Source organism: Symphalangus syndactylus, chromosome 1 (genome assembly GCF_028878055.3).
Source record: "Symphalangus syndactylus isolate Jambi chromosome 1, NHGRI_mSymSyn1-v2.1_pri, whole genome shotgun sequence".
Taxonomy (NCBI): domain Eukaryota; kingdom Metazoa; phylum Chordata; class Mammalia; order Primates; family Hylobatidae; genus Symphalangus; species Symphalangus syndactylus.
Window position 1 is genome coordinate 158,123,430 of NC_072423.2, and position 23,784 is coordinate 158,147,213.

At 47.9% G+C, this 23,784-nt stretch overlaps 1 protein-coding gene across 3 annotated transcripts in view; it reads right to left on the reverse strand.

The window, feature by feature from the left end:
• The window catches only part of ARHGEF10 (Rho guanine nucleotide exchange factor 10), a 129,033-nt gene that overhangs the window by 76,974 nt on the left and 28,275 nt on the right, over positions 1-23,784 (reverse strand). The window contains exons 3-8 of one of the 3 annotated variants that reach the window (XM_055289424.2): positions 19,870-20,025; positions 18,474-18,761; positions 14,425-14,488; positions 12,201-12,277; positions 9,559-9,615; positions 2,620-2,783 (exon numbers count right to left, since the gene is read on the reverse strand). In XM_055289424.2, the coding sequence (XP_055145399.2) occupies positions 2,620-2,783; positions 9,559-9,615; positions 12,201-12,277; positions 14,425-14,488; positions 18,474-18,761; positions 19,870-20,025 (806 nt within the window). Of the gene's footprint in view, positions 1-2,619; positions 2,784-9,492; positions 9,616-12,200; positions 13,272-14,424; positions 14,492-18,473; positions 18,762-19,869; positions 20,026-23,784 lie in introns of those variants that run through there. The other 2 variants (XM_063638172.1, XM_063638176.1) reach the window with 2 other exon arrangements.

A 23,784-nucleotide genomic window follows, 5' to 3' on the forward strand; every position in this document is an offset into this window, starting at 1 on the left:
TCCAAGCAAAAGATACTTGTATTTAAACTGTACTGAAGGTGACATATTTTGGGGATGGCAGCACGGATTTTCAACAGTCTCCAACCTGAGGTCACTTTCTCTCTAACTGACGGGACTGGGGACCCCCTGGATCCTTCTCCATGTGGTCACAGACACTTCAGATGCACGTGGCTGAGGCCCCACTGCTCGTCTCGGGGCATTTCTCATGTCACAGACACTTCAGGAAGTTTTTAATAAAATTCGAGATTTTTTGAGTTGACTTTTGAACAACATATAGTTTTATTTTGGTCGTTTTTAAAATGTGACCATTTAAACTAGAAAACTTGGTGCTGCCTGCAGCACTCCCATCCTGGACAGGCCTAACCCACGGGAGCCCTGTCTGCACCCCACACAGTATTCCCACCCCTGGTCCAGGCCACTGCCCTCGCAAGATGGAGGTGCAAGAGAGGCTGGAAATGCAGAGCCCGGCGCGCCCGGGTTGTAATTCGGCACCACAAACCCACTGTGTGCTGGCTTTCCCCAGCTCCTTCTCCCAGCAGGGAGGGCTGCTGAACCACTGGCACTGCCCGGGCAGTCAAGGGCTCCTCTGGGATATGGGTCCGCTCCAAGGCAAGGGCAGGGTCTCCTGAATTACTACCAAGGAGTGACTACTAATGCCTCTGGGCTCCTCAGTGGCCTGGCCCCTCTGTCCACAACCCACCACGAAGGCGAAACCAAAGAGCATTTAACCCACGCTCCAAGGCACGCATCTAGCCTCCATCTGTGATGTCAGAGCCCAGCACTCTTCTTAAATCTCAGTTTAAATCAAGTGTCTGACTCAGCTACAGCAAGCTAAATATCATCTTAGTTATCAGCTGTTAAAAACTACAATTGCAGGCCGGGTGCAGTGGCTCATGCCTGTAATCCCAGCACTTTGGGAGGCTGAGGCAGGCAGATCACGAGGTCAGGAGTTCGAGACCAGCCTGGCCAATATGGTGAAATCCTGTCTCTACTAAAAATACAAAAATTAGCTGGTGGTGGCGGGTGCCTATAATCCCAGCTACTTAAGAGGCTGAGGCAGGAGAATCACTTGAATCTGGGAGGTGGACGTTGCAGTGACCCAAGATCATGCCCCTGTACTTTAGTCTGAGCAACAGGCAAGACTCCATTTCAAAGAAAAAAAAAAAAAAAAAAAACTACAATTGCAGCTTCGTTGGTTGTTTAAATCGCAGTTGTAATGATGACGGTGACAGAAAAGATCTAATTCCTGGATGAACTTGTGAATGAAACTAGGTAGGTGAACTGACCGCCATGATCTGGTAGATTCTCCTTGAGTTTCACGAGGCAGGTTCACAGAATATGAGACCCATAATCACTTGTAAACCACAGGGATGTGGCAGCTATGTCCAGGAAGGAAATCTCCGCTTACTGGGGGTTATGAGGGGACCGGAGGGATAACACCGGTTATCACCAACTGTCACTATGGCGGGCATCCAGTCACCATCTCTATCAGTAACACGGGACTGGCCGGTCTCAGAGGAGGACTGCATGTGGCTTCCATCTCAGCCTCACAAAGAAAGTACACAGACATCACTGTAGATGAGCACAATCTATCCTTTTACAAATAGTAAAAAAAAACTCTAACAACGAAGAACCTGTGGCCCGGCCCGGCACCACCAAGACCTGGGAAGTGCCTCAGCTGAATGGTTCCCAGGTTCCAAGACTCACAATCACCCAATTCCAGAATTCACACCTTACAGCTCTGACATCCCACCTCGCACCCAAATCTCAAGACATTTCCACAAAAAAAGTAAAATAAAAATTCCCTGTAAGAAAGGATCATCAGGCTGGGCGCGGTGGTTCACATCTGTAATCCCAGCACTTTGGGAGGCCAAGATGGGCAGATCACCTGAGGTCAGGGGGTCGAGACTAGCCTGGCAAACAAAGGGAAACCCTATCTCTACTAAAAATACAAAAATTAGCTAGGAGTCATGGCAGGCACCTGTAATCCCAGCTACTTGGGAGGCTGAGGCAGGAGAATGGCTTAAACCTGGGAGGCGGAGATTGCAGTGAGCTGAGATTGCGCCATTGCACTCCAGCCTGGGAGACAGAACGAGACTCCATCTCAAAAAAAAGAAAAAGAAAGAAGAAAGGATTGTCACAGGTCAGTTTAGAAGCTTTTGTCCCTTAACATCTTCTATTTTTACATCTTCCTGTTCATGCTGAACATGCTAAAGTTCAAAACCTCGCTTAAAGCGAAGTACAGATGTGCTGTGTCTTGGGGAACCCTGATCCCATCTATTCAGTGTTCTGCAAACGGTGCTACACGCAAAGCACATAATACATTAAAAACACAAGCAATTCAGAGAATAATTACTTTCTTATTCAAGGTGGTGAGCTCATTTAAGACCTTTTAAGTGGTTTATAGAAGTTTAATTTCTCCATCCTTCCAAGACGGTACTTAACTATACGAAACAAGAGGCGTCTTCTCCTTTGCCAATATCTTATGCTTTCCCCAAATCACTTACCAGCATCTTAACAAATCACTATGAAGTATTAGGTGGATCACAATCATATTCACAGCCCCCTGCCCGTGTTAACACGAGAGCACCGTCCCTCACACGTGCACGGAACACATACTTGCTTTTTGTGGTTGCTGCGCAGGAAGGACCTGGGAATCCCATTCTTGCACTCCGAGTCACTCTGCTCTTCGTAACTTTCAAATTCACTCGAACTCCATCCGTATTCCAAGGAGCTGTTTCCACCTTCATCCCCATTCTCAACATCATCATAAATCATTTCATCTGAGTGCATAAATTCCAAAATTAAATTAAAACTTTAGAATTCCATGTGGGCTGTTTTGTGCCTGTTTGTGGTTTTACCGAATCATCTAGAGCTGGGGGTGGAAGCAAATCTGAATCGTGCTGAGGACCCTGCGGAGCCCCGGGCGTGCTCCACGGAAGGCACTGTGCAGCGCCTCCACCACCCGGGCAGGGCCAGGGAGGCTGGGGAAAAGCATTTCAGGCGTTTCTCACAAGTGCCCCTGCCCCATCTGTACCCTGAGGACCACCTGGCTATGGGCATCAGCCACAGTCATGCCAGATAACTTGTCAGCCTTAGAAAACTTCCCAGGAAGACAAATCTTCCTTTATATAAACTTACAGGATGTTTTGAAAATTCAACAGAGAGAGAATTGGTGGGCAGATGAAAAGCAGGTAGCTGGATGGTAGATTATAGAAACATGGGTAGGTGGATGGATAGGTGGATGATACAGATATTCAAGTACCAGCACTAGCAAGAAAATACACACAGATTTTTAAATTTTCAACGCTGTGATGCTAACAAGACTTTTAGAGAATGAAAATGAGATTCTTCAAACTCCCAGAATATGAGTGTCTCTCTAAATCTTTTATCAGTCACACAAGCATAAATATTTCTTTATTTTACCTGATTTCTTAGATATAAATAATCTTCATGCCTTAAAAATGTTAAATTTATTCTTTATGCATCCACAATCATTCACTGTAACAAAACTTGGCCTTAAAAATCCTTAATAATTAAGCACTGAGGAATATATACATCTTAGCACATAAGTAACATTCAAAGCCAACACTCGCTTTCACTGGAAATGCAAAATTAGACATGAACTTGTCACTTACAATCCTTAGATATTTCAAACTACCCTATCCTTGTAATATTTCTCCACTGAATACAAAACAGGTCCTCCAAATGTCTGATTAAAAGTTCTGGCGGGTAAACAGCAGCCTGGCAAACCCATAAAATGCGTGAAATGAGCTCACTTTGTAGAAGCTGCAGTGCATTCTGTGTGCCACGGGCAATGATCACCACCCGGGCAGTTGGCACCCTCAGCAACTCAGCTCAGTGGGTGAATGGGTCAAGTCCTTGCACAACTGCCTGAAATTTGGGGCCGGGCATCATCCTGAGGGCCTACCCACGTGCCCAAGAGCGGAGGGGCTACGGCCTCTACCACGTACTAGGGGACTCAGAGAAAGGCACCCCTACACTCCCCGGTGTGTGTCTGCACTGTTCCTCCAGCTGTCTTAGGACCTCCACCCCCTACACGGCCCCGTGTATGTCTGCACTGTTCCTCCAGCCTGTCTTAGAACCTCCACCCCGTACACACCCTGGTGTGTGTCTGCACTCTCCCTCCAGACTGTCTTAGAACCTCTACCCCCTACAGGCCCCGGTGTGTGTCTGCACTCTCCCTCCAGACTGTCTTAGAACCTCCACCCCCTACACTCCCCAGTGTGTGTCTGCACTGTTCCTCCAGCCTGTCTTAGAACCTCCACCCCCTACACACCCCGGTGTGTGTCTGCACTCTCCCTCCAGACTGTCTTAGAACCTCTACCCCTTACACACCCTGGTGTGTGTCTGCACTGTTCCTCCAGCCTGTCTTAGAACCTCCACCCCCTACACACCCCGGTATGTATCTGGACTGTCCCTCCAGAGGTTATAAGGAAACTGAATCCGATACTTCCTTGCATCCATCTCTGGACTTCCAACTTTTCTGGTCCATACAAAACAAGTCTACACAGACATGGTTTTTATACATGTTACCTTTTTCACCTCAGTTAGATTTTCAGCCCTTTGAGAGATGGAGCTGCATTTTCTGTATTCAGCACAGCAATTGGCAGAGTCTAATCAATCAATCTAGTTCTCTCAGTGCCTTGTGAAGGCTCCTGGGACCTAGCCACTGGATCGGGCACGTTTAGACGCCTTTACCTTAGCTCTGTTACAACTCAGCCTATTCAGATGTATGAAAAATGGGTGGTTTTCAATGTTTTAGAAACGTAATTGCTGTTCTGGCCCCCAGCAGACACGGAACTTCCAAGGACTTTGAAGGGTCTTGCTAACCATGAATTCAGTGAATTACTCACATCCTCTTGAATGCCTGGGCTCGCAGATTTGTGGTTCTAAAACTGGACGTTAAATCCAGTCACCCTGGCCTGTGTTTTCTGACTGAGCCAGTGACCAGGCAGCGCCATCGACTTATTGTCCTTGGTGACAATCTTGTCGTGGGCCCTTAGCCCCGCGTATTTAAGAAGTGGCCTATGGCGGCATTGGCTACACAGTGAGCGTACCTAATGCCACTCAACCGTACGTGCTGAACTGGCTGAAATGAATATTTACGTAAACCCTGACACAATAAAAAAAAAAAGAGAAAAAAGTGGCCCTGTGTGGCCTCCATAACATCTAGTAAGGAATTTTCCCATATTCTCCTTGTGTTCTGAGAGCCCCGAACTTTAAGCGAGTGAGGAAATGCGGGTGCACTACCCCGCGACGCCTCTCAACGCAACGAGGAAATGCGGGTGCACTACCCCGCGGCACCTCTCAAAGCAACGAGGAAATGCGGGTGCACTACCCCGCAGGCTCCTCTCAACTCAACGAGGAAATGCGGATGCACTACCCCGCGGCGCCTCTCAACGCAACGAGGAAATGCGGGTGCACTACCCCGCGGCGCCTCTCAACGCAACGAGGAAATGCGGGTGCACTACCCCGCGGCGCCTCTCAACGCAACGAGGAAACGCGGGTGCACTACTCCGCGGCACCTCTCAACGCAACCAGGAAATGCGGGTGCACTACCCCGCAGGCTCCTCTCAATGCAACTTGATGCCAGCACACTGCCACTTTCTCCTCTTGCTTTTTGCTCACCATGGCTTCTGAGTTCTTATAAATATACACACATATAATTTCCTCGTTTTTCTGCTGCTGTGCTGTGGGTGGTTTATTGGACACTTCTGCACGTGCCCTCCTGCAGCCACCAGGCTTTCCCGTCTCCCGCTCCTCACAACAGCTCTGCACAGGGCATCCCACAGGGCCCTCCTGCGGCGGCGGCTTGAGTTTCTCTCGGAAACTGGCTCCCTGCCCCACCACCGCTATGCATGGCCTGTCCATTAACTCCTGCTTGTGCTGTCCTTACAAAGGGGACACACTGGGCGTCGCCACACGACAGGGGGCCGATGGCTGGACTTCCACAGTATGCTGGGTTCTGAGTCACCAGACCACGCCTTCTGCGAGGAATGCCCTACGCGGCCGGACAAATTACCCCAAAATGCATTTCAAACTTGTTTTTACAGCAACTAACCTTTGGTCCTCACTTTATTTGTGCCACATTTACCTGCAAGCACCCAGGAGTTTTCTTGATCAACAGGATGAAATCAGCCGTCTCCATGACAGCAGGCACACCTCCATCTAGTACTCGGTATGTAACTACCCAAAACATATTTGGGGAATGAATAAATTAACAAATGCCTTGAGCTCCTCCCCATTACATTTGCGGTAGATTTTAAGAACACGTCCTTAATTCAGCTAAGTGAGTTTCCTTCTATTAGTTTTTAATGTTGGATGGTCACTGAATCTCAGCAAGTGCTTTTCAAACACATGCTGAGATGAGCATGCTTCTGCAGTTCACTGGAACAGTGCATGCGACAGAGGGGTTTGTCTGCTCCCTGAAGGCTCAGTAAACCCCAGCATAAAAACATCTGAGCCTGGTGGGCTGTTCTGCACAGTAGTTAAGCAAACCATTCAATATCTTGGATCATTATAGGTTTATTCATGGTTTTTATTTTGGGTATAGTTGATTCTTCAAGGCAATTTTTAATTGCATCTAACTTTTTGATAAAAAGTTATTTATAGCATCCTCTAATGGTTTTTACAAATTTCTACTGCAGTACCATCCTCTTGATCAAATGTTTCCTTCCTTCCTTCCTTCCTTCTTTCCTTCCTTCCTTCCTTCTTTCCTTCCTTCCTTCCTTCTTCCATCCCTCTTCCTGCTTTCTCTCTTCCATCCTAATATAACCAGAGGCTTGTCTATTTTTGTACTATTTTTAAAGAACCAACCTTTGGTTTTTTTAATACTTTATGTTGCTTCCTGGATTTTTATTTCATCATTTTTCCTTGCCCATTATTCTTTTCCTGCCACTTCCCTCGACGCTGCTGCTCTTTTCACGTAGCTGGCTGGATGCTCAGTTCACTGTTCTCTGTTTTGTTTGTTTGTTTGTTTTGAGACAGGGTCTCGCTCTGTTGCCCAGGCTGGAGTGTAATGGAGCAATCTTGGCTCACTGCAACCTCCACCTCCTGGGTTCAAGCAATTATCTGCCTCAGCCCCCCGAGTAGCTGGGACTACAGGCGCCCACCACCACGCCCGGCTAATTTTTGCACTTCTACTAGAAATGGAGTTTCACCATCTTGGCCAGGCTGGTCTTGAACTCCTGACCTCGTGATCCACCGGCCTCAGCCTTCCAAAGTGCTGGGACTACAGGTGTGAGCCACAGTGCCCAGCCTGTTTTATTAACATATGGCATTATGTCTATAATTCCTTAGACTTTAAAATCTATCCCATATAGTTTATATGTTTTTATTATTATTGAAGTCAAAATATTTTCTAGTTTCCACTTTGTTTTTATCTTTGACCATGAGTTACAGAGTAGTATATCATTTTTAATTTCTAAATGTTTGTGTTTCTTTTTTACTGATTTTATTCAATTGCTATCAGAAAATAAGGTCTCAACACCCATTCTTTGGCATTTGTTAATATTTGTTTTGAGGCATACTATATGGCTAATTTTTTTAAATATTCCATGTGTTTAAAAAAAAACATATTCTGGGACTACTTGCTTCAAAGATCTGTATATGACCTTCAAGTCAATCATACTACATTGCTGTTCTAGTCTTTTATGGTTTACTGATTTTTTTTTTTTTTTTTTGAGACAGAGTTTTCACTCATTTCCCAGGGTGGGGTGCAATGGCGCAATCTCTGCTCACCGCAGCCTCCGCTTCCTGGGTTCAAGTGATTCTCCCCTCAGCCTCCCAAGTAGCTGGGATTACAGGCATCCACCACCATGCTTGGCTAATTTTTGTATTTTTAGTAGAGACGGGGTTTCACCATGTTGGCCAGGCTGGTCTTGAACTCCTGACCTCAAGTGATCCACCCACCTTGGCCTCCCAAAGTGTTGGGATGACAGGCGTGAGCGACTGTGCCTTGCCGGTTTACTGATTTTATGTCCAGGATCTGTCAATAGCAGAGAGAGTTTTCTTAAAATCTCTCACATCAATAGCATATTTACATATTTCTGATTAAGCCTTGTTATATTTTGCTTATGTATCTTAAGGCTATGCTGTTAGGTGCATATGAGTTTAGAACTGTTACATATCTTCCTCATGAATTATTCCTTGCTTTATGGCTTAACATTTAGTGTATTATTATAGTTATACTGGCAATACTTTGGTTAGAATTTGCATTATATTTCTTTTTCCAACCATTTACTTACAAATCTTCTGTACACTTATGTATCTCTCATAAGAATTTATGGCTAGCTTTGCTATTTTATCCAATCTGAGGGTTTCTTTTACTGGCAATAGGATCCACTTTACTATGCGTACCAATACGTTTGTACTTATTTTGCAGTATTTTCTTATATGATTTGCAAAGCTTTCTTATTTTATACTTTCTTGCTTTTACCAGATTAGGTTTTGTGCTACTGGTTTCAAAGTTAAATAATCTATTCCTATTTTCTTAGCAGTTACCCATAAAATGCAAACTTGACCAATCCATAGCAAAAAAAAAAAAAAGAAAGAAAAATCGATAATAATATCCTCCCCCTGAGAAACGTCGACTTCAGAACTTCAGAACACATGGCAGGAACTGTCGCCCTCCCCTTCAGTCGGCACCGGCTGGGGTTCTGGCTGCATCTTAAACTCAATCAGCACTATCAGCGCTGTCTTGAGCATTGCTGGTATCGACTTTCCACACGCCCGCCAGGCTCCCCACCCGCTCCTGCCTCCCGCCACCTCCTTCGTGGTTCAGTGTGCTCTTCCCTGCAGCGAGTGCATCATTAAATATTTCCTTAGATTCTATGGGCAGCAAGTCCCCCAGCTCTGCCTCATGTAGCCCATCTCCCTTTTTAAAGGACTGTACTTTGCTGGATGTGGCCGCCCAGGCTAAAAGAGCCACTTCCTTCTTCGCTTTGAGAACCTGCCCCCAGCCCGTGGGTAAGCCGAATGGCGGTTCCTTTCCAGGGAGCCATGTTTTCTCTCCAGCTGCTCTCAGGAGACTCACCCTGGGCTTGGTGCTCTGAGGTCTCCATTGTATTGGCCTAGGTATGGATCAACGTGTAATTCATCCTGCTTTGAATCTCCGATTCTAAAATCTGAGAATTTATGTTTTTCTTTAATTGTAGAGAATTCTTAGTTATTTATTTGAATATTACCTTTGCCTGATTCTCTCTACTTTCTCATTGATGTCATTTATTCGATATATGTTGCTGCTTCTCAGCCTCCGTGTTTCCTACCTCTTTGCTGGCATTGGCCGTACCTTTAACTCCTCTGCTTGCTTGGGATAAGTAAGATTAAACTGCCCTATTTCAAGTCTTATAAGCATACACACGTATGTGCACAAACACCAATATTCCACCACACATGAATAAGCCATTCTAGAAGCAACATACAAAACATGAATACAGAAAACGTCTGGGCCGTCCACTAAATAGTCACTTTTGCATCCAGAGGGAAAGGCTGCTGAGCTGAATCTCCTCAAATCAATTGCAGACAAAATCAAACCTGGTTCAGAGTCTGAGTTTTCCCTTGGAACGTCATCGTAAATTGCTTCTTCTGGATCTGGAATAAATAGGGAGAAACACTTTAAACAGTGACCAACATAAACCTAGTGCAATTTAAATTTTACAGGACCACAGTCGCCAATGATGTCATGATTATTCAAAAAGTTGGTTTATAAGGGTAGTTGTTTTTTTTTTTTTTTTTTTTACTTTTTTGTTCTTTGTCCTAACCAGTAGACAACGAGGGCTGTAAGGTAGCTAACAGCACCTTACCAAAGCATAAGCATTATTTTTAGGGCAGAATAATTTGTTGGGAATGAAGGATGTCTCTTTAAACGGACCAGCTGTAAAATGTCACTACGAAGGAATTTCATGGTTTCCAGGCCAATCTTATTCTATGATTTTGTGTTCAATTACACATTTTTATATGGCTCTCTTACGAGTATTTTAAGCTTATGAAGTTAATGTTCTGATGCACAAAAAAATACAACGGTGGCACACAGAATTCCAGAAATCAGGAAAGAGCCCATCAGTGCCGGATAAAATGGAAAACCATCCAAATAAACCAATGACATCATAATTTTGTGCCACTGAAGGTAAAAAGTAGTAGCAAGTATCAAAATGCTAAACATATAGGACAGTGTTTCTCAATCTGTATCACGTGCAACACTGGGGTTCTGTGAAAGTGAAACCGTTTCATAAAAAAGAAGGGAAGTTCTGTGAGCAAAACTGTGCTGTATGAGATGCACACACAGGACACCAACAATGAGTCTGAGGTTTACTCAAATATCTGTAAGAGTTACACGCTTCACATGAAAATCCGTTTCATAAAAAGACCTTTAAATCGCGGTTCCACTCATTGACTAGCGGTGCCCTCTCTGCAAGAGAATGTCCAAACTACAACGTATGACTGCATCGAAAACATACAGGCAACCACTTCCTAAACCACATAAGAAAGAAAATGAGACCAACAAACCCGAACTCTCCCCTGACATCCAGACACCGCTCCTGTCCCCACACTAGTGGGAAATAAAAATTCAGGAAAATTCCTTATCTGCTGCTGCTGTCAAGCTCCAGTATTACTGATGCTCTTTCTTTTAACAGCATTTACTATCTGCAACCACAGTAAAGATTTCTACTCCTCTTAGATAAAGTTAAGGGACTGCTAGTTTAGAGATCATATTTCCAAATACAGTTATTCCAATTCACTGTCACCTGGGTAATAAAAATGAGTAATGAGAAAAAAATCAGACAAATTTTACTTCAGAAATAAAATTGTTAGCAAACAGCCAAGACAATAATTTAATCCTATAACGATCCTGCTTTAATAGCCACCTATCGGAATAATCTAATTATACTAAGATCTTTGTTTTAACAACGTCATAATTGAAACTAGAATGAAAACTTCCAGGAGACAGTTTAATAATCAGGAGGTAACTAAGCTTGTTCTACCTTATAAGTTGATCATATAAAACAGTTACATAGAAATTAGTGAGCCAGTGGATAATGAGAGGCATAATCAGGAAAGTAATCTTTACTTTTCCTTTAAAAATTAAAAAGACAAGTAAATCTAGCTAAAAATCTTTCAGCCTTTGAAGTCGCAGGTGGGACTGCAGATCTGGCCACTTGGAGAGGGGCAGGCTCAGCCAACTTAAAGGCAGAAAGAATGCCTTTAGGTTCACTCTGAATCGTACGGAAGCTCGAGCCATGTGTTGGAAATGCACTCGCTTTAATCCACACAGAGAAGGGACATAAACCTACAGGTTTCAATGTACATAAAAATAGAGTTTGGAATTCTTTGCTCTGTTTACATTGCAGACTGCTCTCATTTCAAGGAGTGAAATTATAAATAAAATGATGCACTTTTGGATGTTTCCTATTTTTGAAATCTGAACACGAATCATTCACGTGACCAAAAATTGTGTTTTTATCAAAATACATGTCTAGTCTGTCCTATAAGTAATAGCTCTTTTAAATAAGCTATGATATTAGTCAGATCATTACCAGTTAGCTTTTCAAGCACATTTGCTTCAGGCTATTGTTTTGGGAAAATATGCTACAGAACTTATATTTAAGTTACAAATAAATGAGAGCCTACTAAATGTTTTGGAATCTGTTGTTTCTGCCAAACGTAAATTAACAAAAGATTTATTTGGGAATCCCCATTTAAATTTGTATGATTCGATAAAAGAAAACACCAAGTTATGTAAAATAAAGTGTGTTTGGAAAAAAAAAAGGGAGGCCCACCCGCCCCCTCTTCAAAACCGGTGCCAGACACTGCATCTCCCTGGGAATCACAGGCAAGCGCAGGGTGGGCGTCTGGGTGGTGGCCAACTGTGGCTGCAGGTCAGAGTTTCTGTTCCCCACATATCTCACTGTTACCACAATAACAAAGCCTGTGCTAGAAACGACCAGGAAGAGTGAGTGCGTGGACATGGAGAGCTGGGGTGGCCTCACGGGAAGTGACAGCTTCAGGGAACCCCAGGAAACTTCTGCATAGTCAGCCTGTGTTACTATTTTCAGTAAATAAACATCTTTTTAGAGTTTTAGATCTGATGGGACCTGAGACTCAGGGACCCGGCCCCCCTGCAGTGGCGTCTGTGGAGCGTGGTGAGGATTCTGGCTGTGAGTGGCCGGGGAACTTACTCTCCATCCAGGCTGTGTTGGCCGGGTCTGCGGCCCAGCGGGCCAGCGCGCTGTCCTCTCGACCGGCTTGATCTTCACTTAAAGAAAACAAACCATAAAGTCAGAATATCCAGGCACAGCCCAGTCACTAGGCTGCCAACTGCCCTGCAGAGTGTGTGTGTGTGTGTGTGTGTGTGTGTCAGAATACATATATATGTTACTATACAGGGAATCACATATTTTCCCAGCTATTATTATAGGACATCCCAAGTTCCAGTTTTCACTCATAACTCTGTAAATAAGTACTCCAGATGTTCGGCCTATGCACGGTGCAGAACACGGGCAAGGGCAATAGAGCAGCAATACGGTCCTTGCCCTAGAAGGCCTGAACTGTCTTCTGGTTTTTTCAGCCACCCTTTGGGGACCTCTAAAGCCCTGCTCACGATGCTGGGTGGTGGAGATGCCAGCGGGCAACGGGCCGTCTCCATGTCCAGGAGCAGGTCAGTGGGAGAAAGAGATGCAAGGCCACCCAGCATAAACCATGGTCTCTGCCCCCAGCGGGTGGTCACATGGGCCACCAGAGTCGCGCACACACAGGGACTGGGGTGTCATCCTTGGCAATGGGAAGCTGTGGGAATGCTCCGCTTGGAAGGATGATGAGGTCAGATTCACCGCACACACCGAGTGTCGCCCCATGAGAGGCACCACTGCTGACAAATGAAACGCAGCAGGGATCAGTCCTCCCGACACCACGTCCCGTGGGGAGCTGTGCAAGGATGAGCCCAGTGGCAGTGCAGAGACACTGCTGGGAAGGCCAAGACCGGAAGCAGGGTGACCACCCAGAGTTGTGTACGGAAGGCCCCGGAAAATGTTGCTATGGGAAGGGTCGCTGACAGGGAATTACGTGACAATCCGTGCAGAGCACCCCACGATGACGACTTGTCAAGCAAAAGCTCTAACAGGCCCCAAAGTACCTGCAAGACTTTCAGGATGAGGGAAGAGAGCCTGTGTCCTGGTGATGGCCCCGTGGGTGCTGGGGGATGCCCCGTGTCCTGGTGATGGCCCTGTGGGTGCTGGGGGATGCCCCGTGTCCTGGTGACAGCCCCCTGTCCTGGTGATGGCCCCCTGGGTGCTGGGGGATGCCCCGTGTCCTGGTGATGGCCCCATGGGTGCTGGGGGATGCCCCGTGTCCTGGTGATGGCCCCCTTGGTGCTGGGGGATGCCCCGTGTCCTGGTGACAGCCCCCTGGGTGCTGGGGGATGCCCCGTGTCCTGGTGACGGCCCCCTGGGTGCTGGGGGATGCCCCGTCCCCTGGTGACAGCCTCAACGGTGCTGGGGGATGCCCCATGTCCTCGTGACAGCTTCATGGGTGCTGGGAATTGCCCTGTGTCCTGGTCACGGCCCCGTGGGTGCTGGGGTTGCCCCGTGTGCTGCGCTGTGCACCTGTAGAATTAGGATGCGGCCCCCTTCTCTGAGAACTTATCACATCATCAAGGAGCATTCTCGCACTTTTAAAGTTTAAAATAATATCACAACAAGAAGTTACCTAAAAAGGTAAAAGAAAATCTGAATCAAATAGAAACAGTATTTTAAACTATTCATAACTATTTCCATATTTGAAAAATTTCATCCTTTTTAAGATCATTTAAGGTTTTCATCACACTACATTCTATATTCATTTTCTTCAAAATAATTCCTATTTTCAATGCACATATTTTTCACAATACATTTTAGATCACCAGTGATAACACACTACCACTAATTTTTAATTGTACATAAAATCTGCAATTTCTAATGGAGAACCCTGGCTGGACCTACCTGGTGGCACAACTCTGTTTAAACTGGGGCGAGACCACTTCTTGAGTGGCTGCTGCTCCCCAGATATCCCACCCGCCTGCAGGGGGTTTCATGGGGGACACTTTACCCTGCAAAGGCTGACTTCATGATAGAAAGGAGAAAAGCAAATGAGGGAAAGCAACAGCAGGGCCGTGACAAAGGCCAAACCTGGACACACCTGGACGCCTGAAATCAGACCCAGTTATCAGGCCCTCACTCCACTCGTCCTGACCCTACATTTCCAGGGGACACTCGCCTGGGAGGGACCCAAGGCAGGAGGTGGGGCTGGGACAGCTCCCGCCACGCAGACCTGAGGATGGTGGGCAGGGACGCACGCCAGGATCCCCACGTCCAGCTCCTCAGGAGAAAGGCGGGAATTCAGCAGGTGCGGGAAGACAGATGCAGATACCTGTTTGGAGGCTCCTCGGAACTCAGAGAATTGGGCTGGCGATCTTCTGTGACTTCTGGTGTTTCTGCTGGGAAAGAAAATAAGTGATGCTGCTTCATGCCTGACAAAAATGCTTAAGAAGTTGATGTTTTTACCCTTAAAAATGGTTTCACACTTTCCTTTCTTATCAATGAGAGGCTTATCTTAGCATAAGGATGATTAATAAATTTAAAATTTTTTAGCTCTTAGATAAAATGTATTCAAGACTGGAATCTAATAAAATGTGATCTACCGAGGGCTTGTGAAACAGCCAGCAATAAACTGCACCAGCACCCAAATGCATCAGGCTAGAGTTAGAAAGAAACAGGATGTTCTCTCCTGTCCACAGGAGCCATGGCTGTGACTGGCCTGAAGGGGCATCCACCTGGCAAGCTTAAAAGATGTTCAAGAGAGGAGTAGTGACGCTTGTGACATGTGACACCAGCTTTCACTCGCACACGCTCACATCCCTCCACGCACAAATACATGCACAGTCTGACGATTCAGACACAGTCTGACGAATCGCCTGGCAATTCCTTCCTGCCTGTCTGTGGCTCTCCAGGGTGAATGGTGAGCCGTGAGCAAAGCCGCAGTGCAGGTTTCCCAAACATTCCACGCAGGTGGGGTACGAACTTAGACCATCAAAGAACAGCCTGAGATGCCAGTGCAGAAGGAGCAGACCCTCCCACCTCGGAGGGCTCCTGGGCAGGAGCCAGCCAGAGTCTGTGATGGCTGTGCTGCTTGAGTGCGGGCTGCGTGGGTGCAGGCCACGTGGTCCCTTGACGAATCTGCCACCGCCCAGCCGCGTGGCACCAAGAATGATGTGGGGAAGGAGAGCCAGCAGCACTCAGCGGCTGCTGTTCGTCGCCACGCTAGCAGCTGTCCATGAAACGCTTTCTAAAGGGAATTTACCTTTGGGGTGAGCAACAGTTCTCAAGCGTTTTCAAACCGCAGCAGTTGGCTCAAAGTCCGAGAGAGCTGAGCTCGATGTAACCTGCTTGGAGGTCTCATCCCTGAAAACGGGCCCCTGGTCACACCAGGAGCCGTCACACTGCTGGATGCTGACTAGCAACAGACACGGGATGCCCGAGGGGCTGGGAGGGCGGATCCGCGGGCAGCGCTGCAAATCCCACAGGCATCTGCTTGGTCGGTGTTCCGGGCCACCTTCCTGAGGGGCAGGTGTCAGGGCAGAGGCAGGGCCAGGATCTGAAATCCAATCTGCCTGCTCCAAAAACTGCCCTTCCCACACTATTACACTGCCTCAAAGAAGCACCCAAAGATCCGGCCAGGCACGGTGGCTCACAGAAACCCTGTCTCTACTAAAAAAAAAAAAAAAATACAAAAAATTAGCCGGGCATGGTGGCGGGCGCCTGTAGTCCCAGCTACTCGGGAGGCTTAGGCAGGAGAACAGTGTGAACCGGGGAGGTGGAGCTTGCAGTGAGCCAAGATCCCGCCAATGTACTCCAGCCTGGGCAACAGAGTGAGACTCTGTCCCCCCACCCCCCCCAAAAAAAAAGAAAAAGAAAAGAAAGACAAAAAAGCAAAGAAGCACCCAAAGAGCCACAAAGCTTTTACCTGTGTTCTGCAGAGGGACAAAGGCAGGACGTGCTGCCCGGCAGCAATCTCGCTGCACGCCGAGAACTGTCTCCCTCACAGGGGTGTCCAGAAACAGAGACTCCCATCCACAGAGCACACACATGAGCCTTCTCAGGGCTCCACCCCAGGAAACTCTTCTTTCCTCTGCCTTCCAGGAAATTAAGATGCAAACTGAGTCTGTCAAGGTCAGAAGGAGGTGGACACGCTCGCCAGGGAGTCGCCTAAACAGCTCAGAGCAGCAGCATACCCAGAGGCTCCTGGCCATAAGAGCCCGTGCGTAAACAAGAGCAGGACCTGCCTGCGGACGAACGTCTTTCAGAGCTGCTTTCGATCGGCAGGAAAAATAACGGAATCTGGTCATCCCAGTTTGGCCAGCTGGGAGCTCCAGGCAGGGCTCTGCAACCTCACACCATGGGCCTGGGGAGCCTGGCTGGGCTGTATGTCCCGGGGAAGCCCCGCAGAGCCAGGCGGCCGCCCCGCTCCAGGGAGGCTCCAGAGCAAGGAACGGAAAAGCCAGCGGTGCCACCAGGCAGGAAGTGTGGGCCAGGCTGGGGACCCAGCCTGACACCAAATCCACGCTTTTCCACCTCTCAGGAAGGAAGTCTGCGTTCACATCCCTCGTTCAATGATCAACACCCAACCGGATAACCACCTGCTCCTCTACTCTGGGACTTAAAATAGTCTTTATTGGAACAAGCCTTTATTATTGGCTCTAGGTTGACAAAACAAAAACAAGCAAATTGTTTTAAATTCATGCTAAGTTATTTAAAAAATAAATACTTTAAATGATGTGCAATTATTTTAAATAATCAAATAATATTTTAAAGAAATTATTATTTAAAATATTATTAAAAATAATATTTTAAAGAAAATCACTTTAAAATAAACGTATTTTCCTTCAGCTGAGAATCCCACACTCCGCACGCCCTCATTTCCAGGGGTTGCTCCTGCTCCACAGTCACAGAGTGACAACAGCAGCATGGATCATGCAGACCGTGGTGAGTTCCCAGGACTCCGGCCGACTTCAATAGGAAAACGCACAGGAGGCCGTCTATCCTGAAACCTCTGCGGTTCCCAAAATCCAAAATCGAGATTTTTCTTTAAGGATTTTTTTTTTCCTCAACTGTTATTAACTGGAAAGGGAAAGTTGCTTCCACTGAAACCTTTACAGGAATAAGAATCAGGTCTCAGGCGTAGAAGCTGTGGGCTTCCATTAGAGGAACATCCCACGAACCCTGGGAAGCCTGCAGCGTGTTCCTGGGAAAGACAGCATAGAAACAGATCTGGGCAAAAAAGGAAAACTTCGGCTGAGATGCCTCGACTGGGTCGCTCCTGAAGACAGAAGCACGGTATGTGCTTACCCTCACCCTGGCGCCTTGCCCTACAGCAGGGCCGGCAGGAGGCCCCAGCCCTTGGGCTGCAGTCGGAGCAGCCACGGCCTGCACACTGTCCTTCCAGCGGAAACCTGGGGCTCTGCAGACACAGCTGGTGCATGACAACACATGGCAGGGCCATGTAAAGACAGCGGAGAACGGGCTCCACCAACCAAGCCCCTTCTAAAGCACACGGCGGCTCCTTCTCACTAAGTGGAGGAGGAAGCAGACTCGACACGGAGCTGTCAGCGCTGAAGACACAGAGACTGGGGGTGAGCGAGGTGCCCACGAGGGCACCCACAGTCCTGGCTCAGAGCGTGTCCTGGCTGCAGGGAACACCATCCTCAGTGGCTGACTCTGCGCCCTTTGTGCTGCCCCAAGTGGCTCTGACCTTCCACTGAGGACTCTGCCGAGGTCCTGCGGCATCTCCCCGGTGAGGAAAAACATGGGTGGGAGACGGGGAGCCCCTGAGACAATTCTCCCACCCCCACCGCCCCTCCATCCTCTGGAATGAACACAGTGAGACACACACTCTGACCCCAGGGAGCCTGAGTCTCTTGACCAGCAGGTGACACAGGACATACATAACGGTAACTGTCATCTAGCACAGTAAGTCATATAGGCCAAACACTGCACACACTCCCGTGAGCAGCTGGTGGGGGAATCAGAGATCAGGGTGAAGTTCAAGGCACCCCAGACACGAGGGGGGCAACACATTCGGGACCAGACGTTGTTTCAAAATTTTCCAAACCATACACCCTGGCCTTCCCTCAGTGGTGTTCCTGTCACTCAAGATGAACTTGAGGCTCATTTTCCAACTCTGTAAACAAACATCTAATGAGCTGGGTGGGGGCAGGGGGAAGGTCAGACCCAGACTCTACAGAACCACAGGCCACATCGGGGGCATGGAGAGGAGGAAACCACAGGCCACATCGGGGGCATGGAGAAGAGGAAACCACAGGCCACTTCAGGGGCGTGGAGAGGAGGAGCAGGGGAAGGTCAGGCCCAGACTCTACAAAACCACAGGCCACTTCGGGGGCGTGGAGAGGAGGGCAGCAGTACCTTCTTCGTCCAGGGACGTGGCACGGATGATCACCGGGCTAGAGTAGGCGGGCAGCAGGAGGGGCAGGTTGGAGGGCACCGCATAGCCACAGGGCACAGGCACCGAGTACCCGCAGGGCACGTGAAGACCCACATTCTCCTCCTCAGCGCTGGGCACGGGGGTGGGCGGCTGGTCCTCCTGGAACGGCGTGATGTCGATGACAGAATATGGGTTGACTTTCATCGGGAGCACCAGCTTAGTGGGCTCTACCACTGGGGTGGTTTCTGCTCCAGCTCCATCCTCACCTCCTGCGGATGCAGAAAGGACTTGTCAGCAGACACATCACCAAGGGCATGGCAGGCATGCCCTCCTGGAGCGCAGGTGGGAAGCAGGTATGAGCTCCCACCATCATCCCATGCCAGGACCCCTGCACGTTCCCAGGTCATCAGGTGGCCGCGGAGGGAGCACTCACACATGGGGCACCCAGCATCACCTCTGGGCACAGGCAAGACAGACGCAGCCTGGTCACTACAGGAGGCTCATCCCATGAGCTAAGTCAGGGAGAAGCTGCCGGAGGAGGGCAGCTGCTCCCCTCACCAAGAGTCTGGTGCTACGCACAAAGAAACACCATGCAAGCTGAGAGGCGTGTGCTATGAACAAAGAAACAGCGTGCAAGCAACCGAGAGGCTGGTGCTGCACCCAAAGGAACACCGTGCAAGCAGGGAGGCAGGTGCCGTGCACAAAGAAATGCCGTGCAAGCAGAGAGAAACACTGTGCAAACTGACAGGCTGGTACTACACCTGAAGAAACACCGTGCAAGCCAAGAGAAACGCTGCCAAACTGAGAGGCTGGTACTACACCTGAAGAAACACCATGCAAGCTGAGAGGCGGGTGCTACACAGGAAGAAACACTGTGCGGGCTCTCCCACCGCAGCCTGACCTGAGCAGTCCCTCTGGTCAGCGAATGAAAGCACCCAACCCACCTCCAGACTTAGAAAGCGAAAACTCTATAGTTACTTCATCCCACACGTTCTGAATATTTCTTTTAATCTAGTGATACAATGATGAGGTCATTCTTATTGGGAAATAGCAATACTTTTTCTTTGCAAAATACAAAGGTAGAGTGAAAAGGTTGAAAATTATGGAAAACAGTACAAAGAGAAGAAACTTAGCCAATCTTAAATTAAGTCCTTTCAGGTACATCATGAAGAAATCATAACTCTCTGGCTCCTAGAAATCATCCTTTCCCTACAATCTTCCAATTGGGCCGTAAGAATGGGGAGAAAATCGGTGAGTCCGATGGCTGAGCACAGGGACCCTGACGCCGGCGACCTGCGGACTCACCTGGGAACTCGCTAGGGGACTCACCTGGGGACCCACCTGGGGACTCACCTGGGGACCCTCCTGGAAACTCACCTGTGGGTGCAGGGGCTTCACTGGCTCCAGCACCTCCTATCCCAGGGGCGGAGGGGGCCTGTCTGTCCGCTTCTGGGATTTCATCTCCACTGTCAAAATCGAACTGTTCTCCTTCTTCCTCTTCATTATTATTGGTATCATATTTCATTTCATTTTCTAAAAAGAAAAACCAAAACCAGATCAAGGAGAGAGAGAGAGAGAGAGAGAGATCGATCTATGTTAGCCAGAGACACTGACTAAGTTCCTCTGTGCTGTACTACGCTTGTAGTTAGCCATTTTAAGGGGCAAAATATGTGTCATTAGAATTCTGAGTCACTGGTTTTTATTTTCTTTTAATAGGATCTACAACTCACAGTTACAAAAGAAAACAAGAGGCTGGGGGCGGTAGCGCACATCTGTAATCCCAGCACTTTGGGAGGCCGAGGTGGGCAGATCACAAGGTCAGAAGCTTGAGACCAGCCTGGCCAACATGGTGAAACCCCATCTCTACTAAAAATAAAAAAATTAGCCAGGCGTGTTGGCGGGCGCCTGTAATCCCAGCTTCTCAGGAGGCTGGGGCAGGAGAATGGCTTGAACCTCAGAGGCAGAGGTTGCAGTGAACCGAGATTGCGCCATTGCACTCCAGACTGCGTGACAGGGCAAAACTCTGTATCAAAAAAAAAAAAAAAAAGAAAAGAAAACAAGAGAAAGTAAGGGGAAAAAAGAGCTTTTCACATTTTAAATCTGTGCACCCAGCAGATGAACATCACCCAGCTGGGCTGATGGTTCGGAAGAAAACTCAGTATCATCCACTTTACTTTTAGAAATAACTTCTGACACCCTGCATCTCTCCCTAGAATTCTTCTCCTTTTATTTTCATTTTGCCTCTCTTATTTACAATTTTAATTAAATATCTCTAACGGTTAGAAAATCAGTGTCAAACATGAACATCGATATATAGCTTAAAATACGGACAAACTTCCATAATTATTAAAGAGCATGGTTAATAACCGTTCCAAGTAAGTGCTTGATAAGAAACATTTTGCAGGAGGCGAGTCACAGGTCTCCTTGGACTGGGGTTACGGCTGATGGTGCAGCCTGCTCTGTGCATCATCTGCAGAGACAGCGTGCTGGGACTATGCACCACCATCACAGCAGACAGGTGCTTCTCCTTTCTCCAGAGGAGACCCACGTGCTCGGAGGACACCACTGGACACACCCAGGAGCAAGAGGAACCCAGCCCCTTCCAGCCTTTCCCAAGGGCCGGGATTTCTTCCCAACACACGTTCCTGAGGAAACCTCCTGCTGCCACGCCCTGCAATCCACAGAAGCAGGTGGCACCTCGGGACAGGGCCTGGGGCAGCCCAAACCAAGCGCCTCCAACACAGACATTCCCCTGTGGGCCAGGGAGATGCACCCAGGCAGGAAGGTCCAGCTTGGCTGCAGGCAGCTCCGGAGGGGGCTGAGGGGGAGCCCTGCTAGGGAGGAACCCACAGACACACAACCCACTTCCACTCCACTCAGTCTCCAGGCGCACTCTGCCGGGCCTCCCAGGGAAGTCACCTCCCGGGGAACTCTAGTGGTCTAAAAACAACCTTTAAATTTGAGGTGTTTCATTTTCCTTTGAATCTCCTGAACTAGTCATACATTCTAGGAGCACCTTTTGAAGGGAACAGATTTTTAGGTCACCACAAATACACAGAGGGGCCCAGGCCCATGACACCGTGAACTAGATCCAGCTTCCGCTGCAAGGACGGTGGGGATGAGACCCCCAGCTGACCATGACACCCGGGGACCCCACGAGCTTTCTGGAACTGCTTCCACCAACACTCACGAGTTTTACAAGTATGAGAATGACAAATATTAAAATTGAATCAAGAAAAAGGATTCAGAAACGTGTTATTTTTAAAACATACGTCTGATAGGAGTGTGTGTTGCTGTCCTTCTGGATGGTGAACTCTGCTCTGCCCAGATACCAAAGCCTCACCCGCTTCCTAGAGAGTCAAAGACTTCTCTAAATTCAAAGTTTTGAATTTAAGCCTAAACAAATGAAACAATCAAAGAAGGGGGAGAGCTGCAATGGATAGAACCGCTAATTTCCAGAGTCTGAGCCTTGTTACCTATGTACTTTCAAACCAGTCCTCACTGTCTCCCAAGTGACCGTAAACAAAACCTATTTCAGAAGGGTTTTTTTTTTTTTTTGCCATATCATTAAGTACTCAGTTTATTGAAATGAACTGGTGAACACCTTTTAAAGTAAAAAGTTAAACAAACTGTTTTCTGGAATATTTTCCAAATGCAACTGTCATTTCCATAGAATTCACGTTTGGGGAGAAAAAATCATGCTTGCCAAATAAACATGCTGGGGAAACAATGCTGACTAAATGCCCTGACGAAAATCATCAGTGAAAATGTTTATGTATTGCTGGGCACAGGGGCTCACAGGTGTAATCCCAGCACTTTCAGAGGCCAAGGTGCTTGAGCCCAGGAATTTGAGACCAGCCTGGACAACACAGTGAAACCCCATCTCTTTAAAAACAACAACAAAAAAAAGGTACAAAAATTAGCCTGATGTGAGGCGTGGACCTGTAGTCCCACCTACGCGGAAGGCTGAGGTGGGAGGATCACCTGAACCCAGTAGGCGGAAGTTGCAGTGAGCTGAGATCGTGCCACCGCACTGCAGCCTGGGGGACAGAGCAACACCTTGCCCCCACCCCAAAAAAAGTTTCTGTTCTGACCACCCAAAAAAAAGCCACTACCAGGCACATGTTCAGATTCATCCAGACGCTGACACAATCACATTAGATTTTTATATTGTCAACTTTCTTTTTTGGAAATTATATTTTACTACCGCTGAACTCTAACAATTAGATAAAATACACCTAGGCATGATTCTATAAATATTGTTTTTTAAAAAGGCTTGACAATGTCTGGTACAAAATAGGCTCTTAAATATCTGCAAGGGGGAGAAACACAAGCTATGGGGACCGGAACCCACACTGTACCCCATACAGGAAGACGGAATTGTCTTTAAAGTCTTCAGGAAGGAAGGCCGTGAACAGGAGCCCATGTCTGCAGGAAACAGCCCTGAGGAGACACCGAGGCCCCCCCACTCCCTCCCCGTACACCACCTCCTGGGCTGTGACACCAGCCCCGGGAGACCTGTGGGATTACCCAGGACAGTGCATGTCCCGTGTGCCAGGTACAGGTATGACCCTGAGAAGAACCGCATGCGTTCTCGGAGCCGGCACCTCTGCTCACCACCCAGCACGGTGCAGTAGGAAACCTGGTTGGCAGCAATGCGTGACACGCTCATCATGTGAGCGAATGAATGAGAGAATGACGAGCAGATAAGCAAGCTTCAAACTTTTTTTTTGCCAAAAGAACTCACTTTTTCCCCTAGTAAAACTTAAAAGTAGAATTCTACTACAAAAGGGAAATCAAGAAATTCTTCCAAAAGTTTAAATCTTGTTAGTTTAGACTTGGAGAGCCTTGGAAGGGGCTTGGGGCTTGGAATTCGAGAGCTCTCTGCTGTCACCGAAAGACTGGCACACACTGGCGGAGCTGCCCTCCATCCTTTGCAAACACTGCAGGGAAAGACTTTCAAGTTATATAGACTCTCTAGAATGATGTGTGTTACAAATTCCTCTCAGAATTCAGTTCCAGTAAGAATAAAATAGCCTTTCTACAAGAACCCAAAGAGGGAAGTTGCGCTCAATGTAACCACCTGAGGCTGCACCCCCAGCTGCATGGGTGCCCACAGCTGTGCCCACACCGGGCGCCCAGGACAAAGGGTGAGGCCGCCCAGAGCCAGGCTGCTCCTCCCTGACCTCCAATGGGGCCTCCATGGATGGTGAGGCTGCACTGCCTTCTGAGGTGAGCGTGGGGCCGGGCGTTCAAGGTGGTGTGTGCTGAGCACGCCCATCCTAGACACTG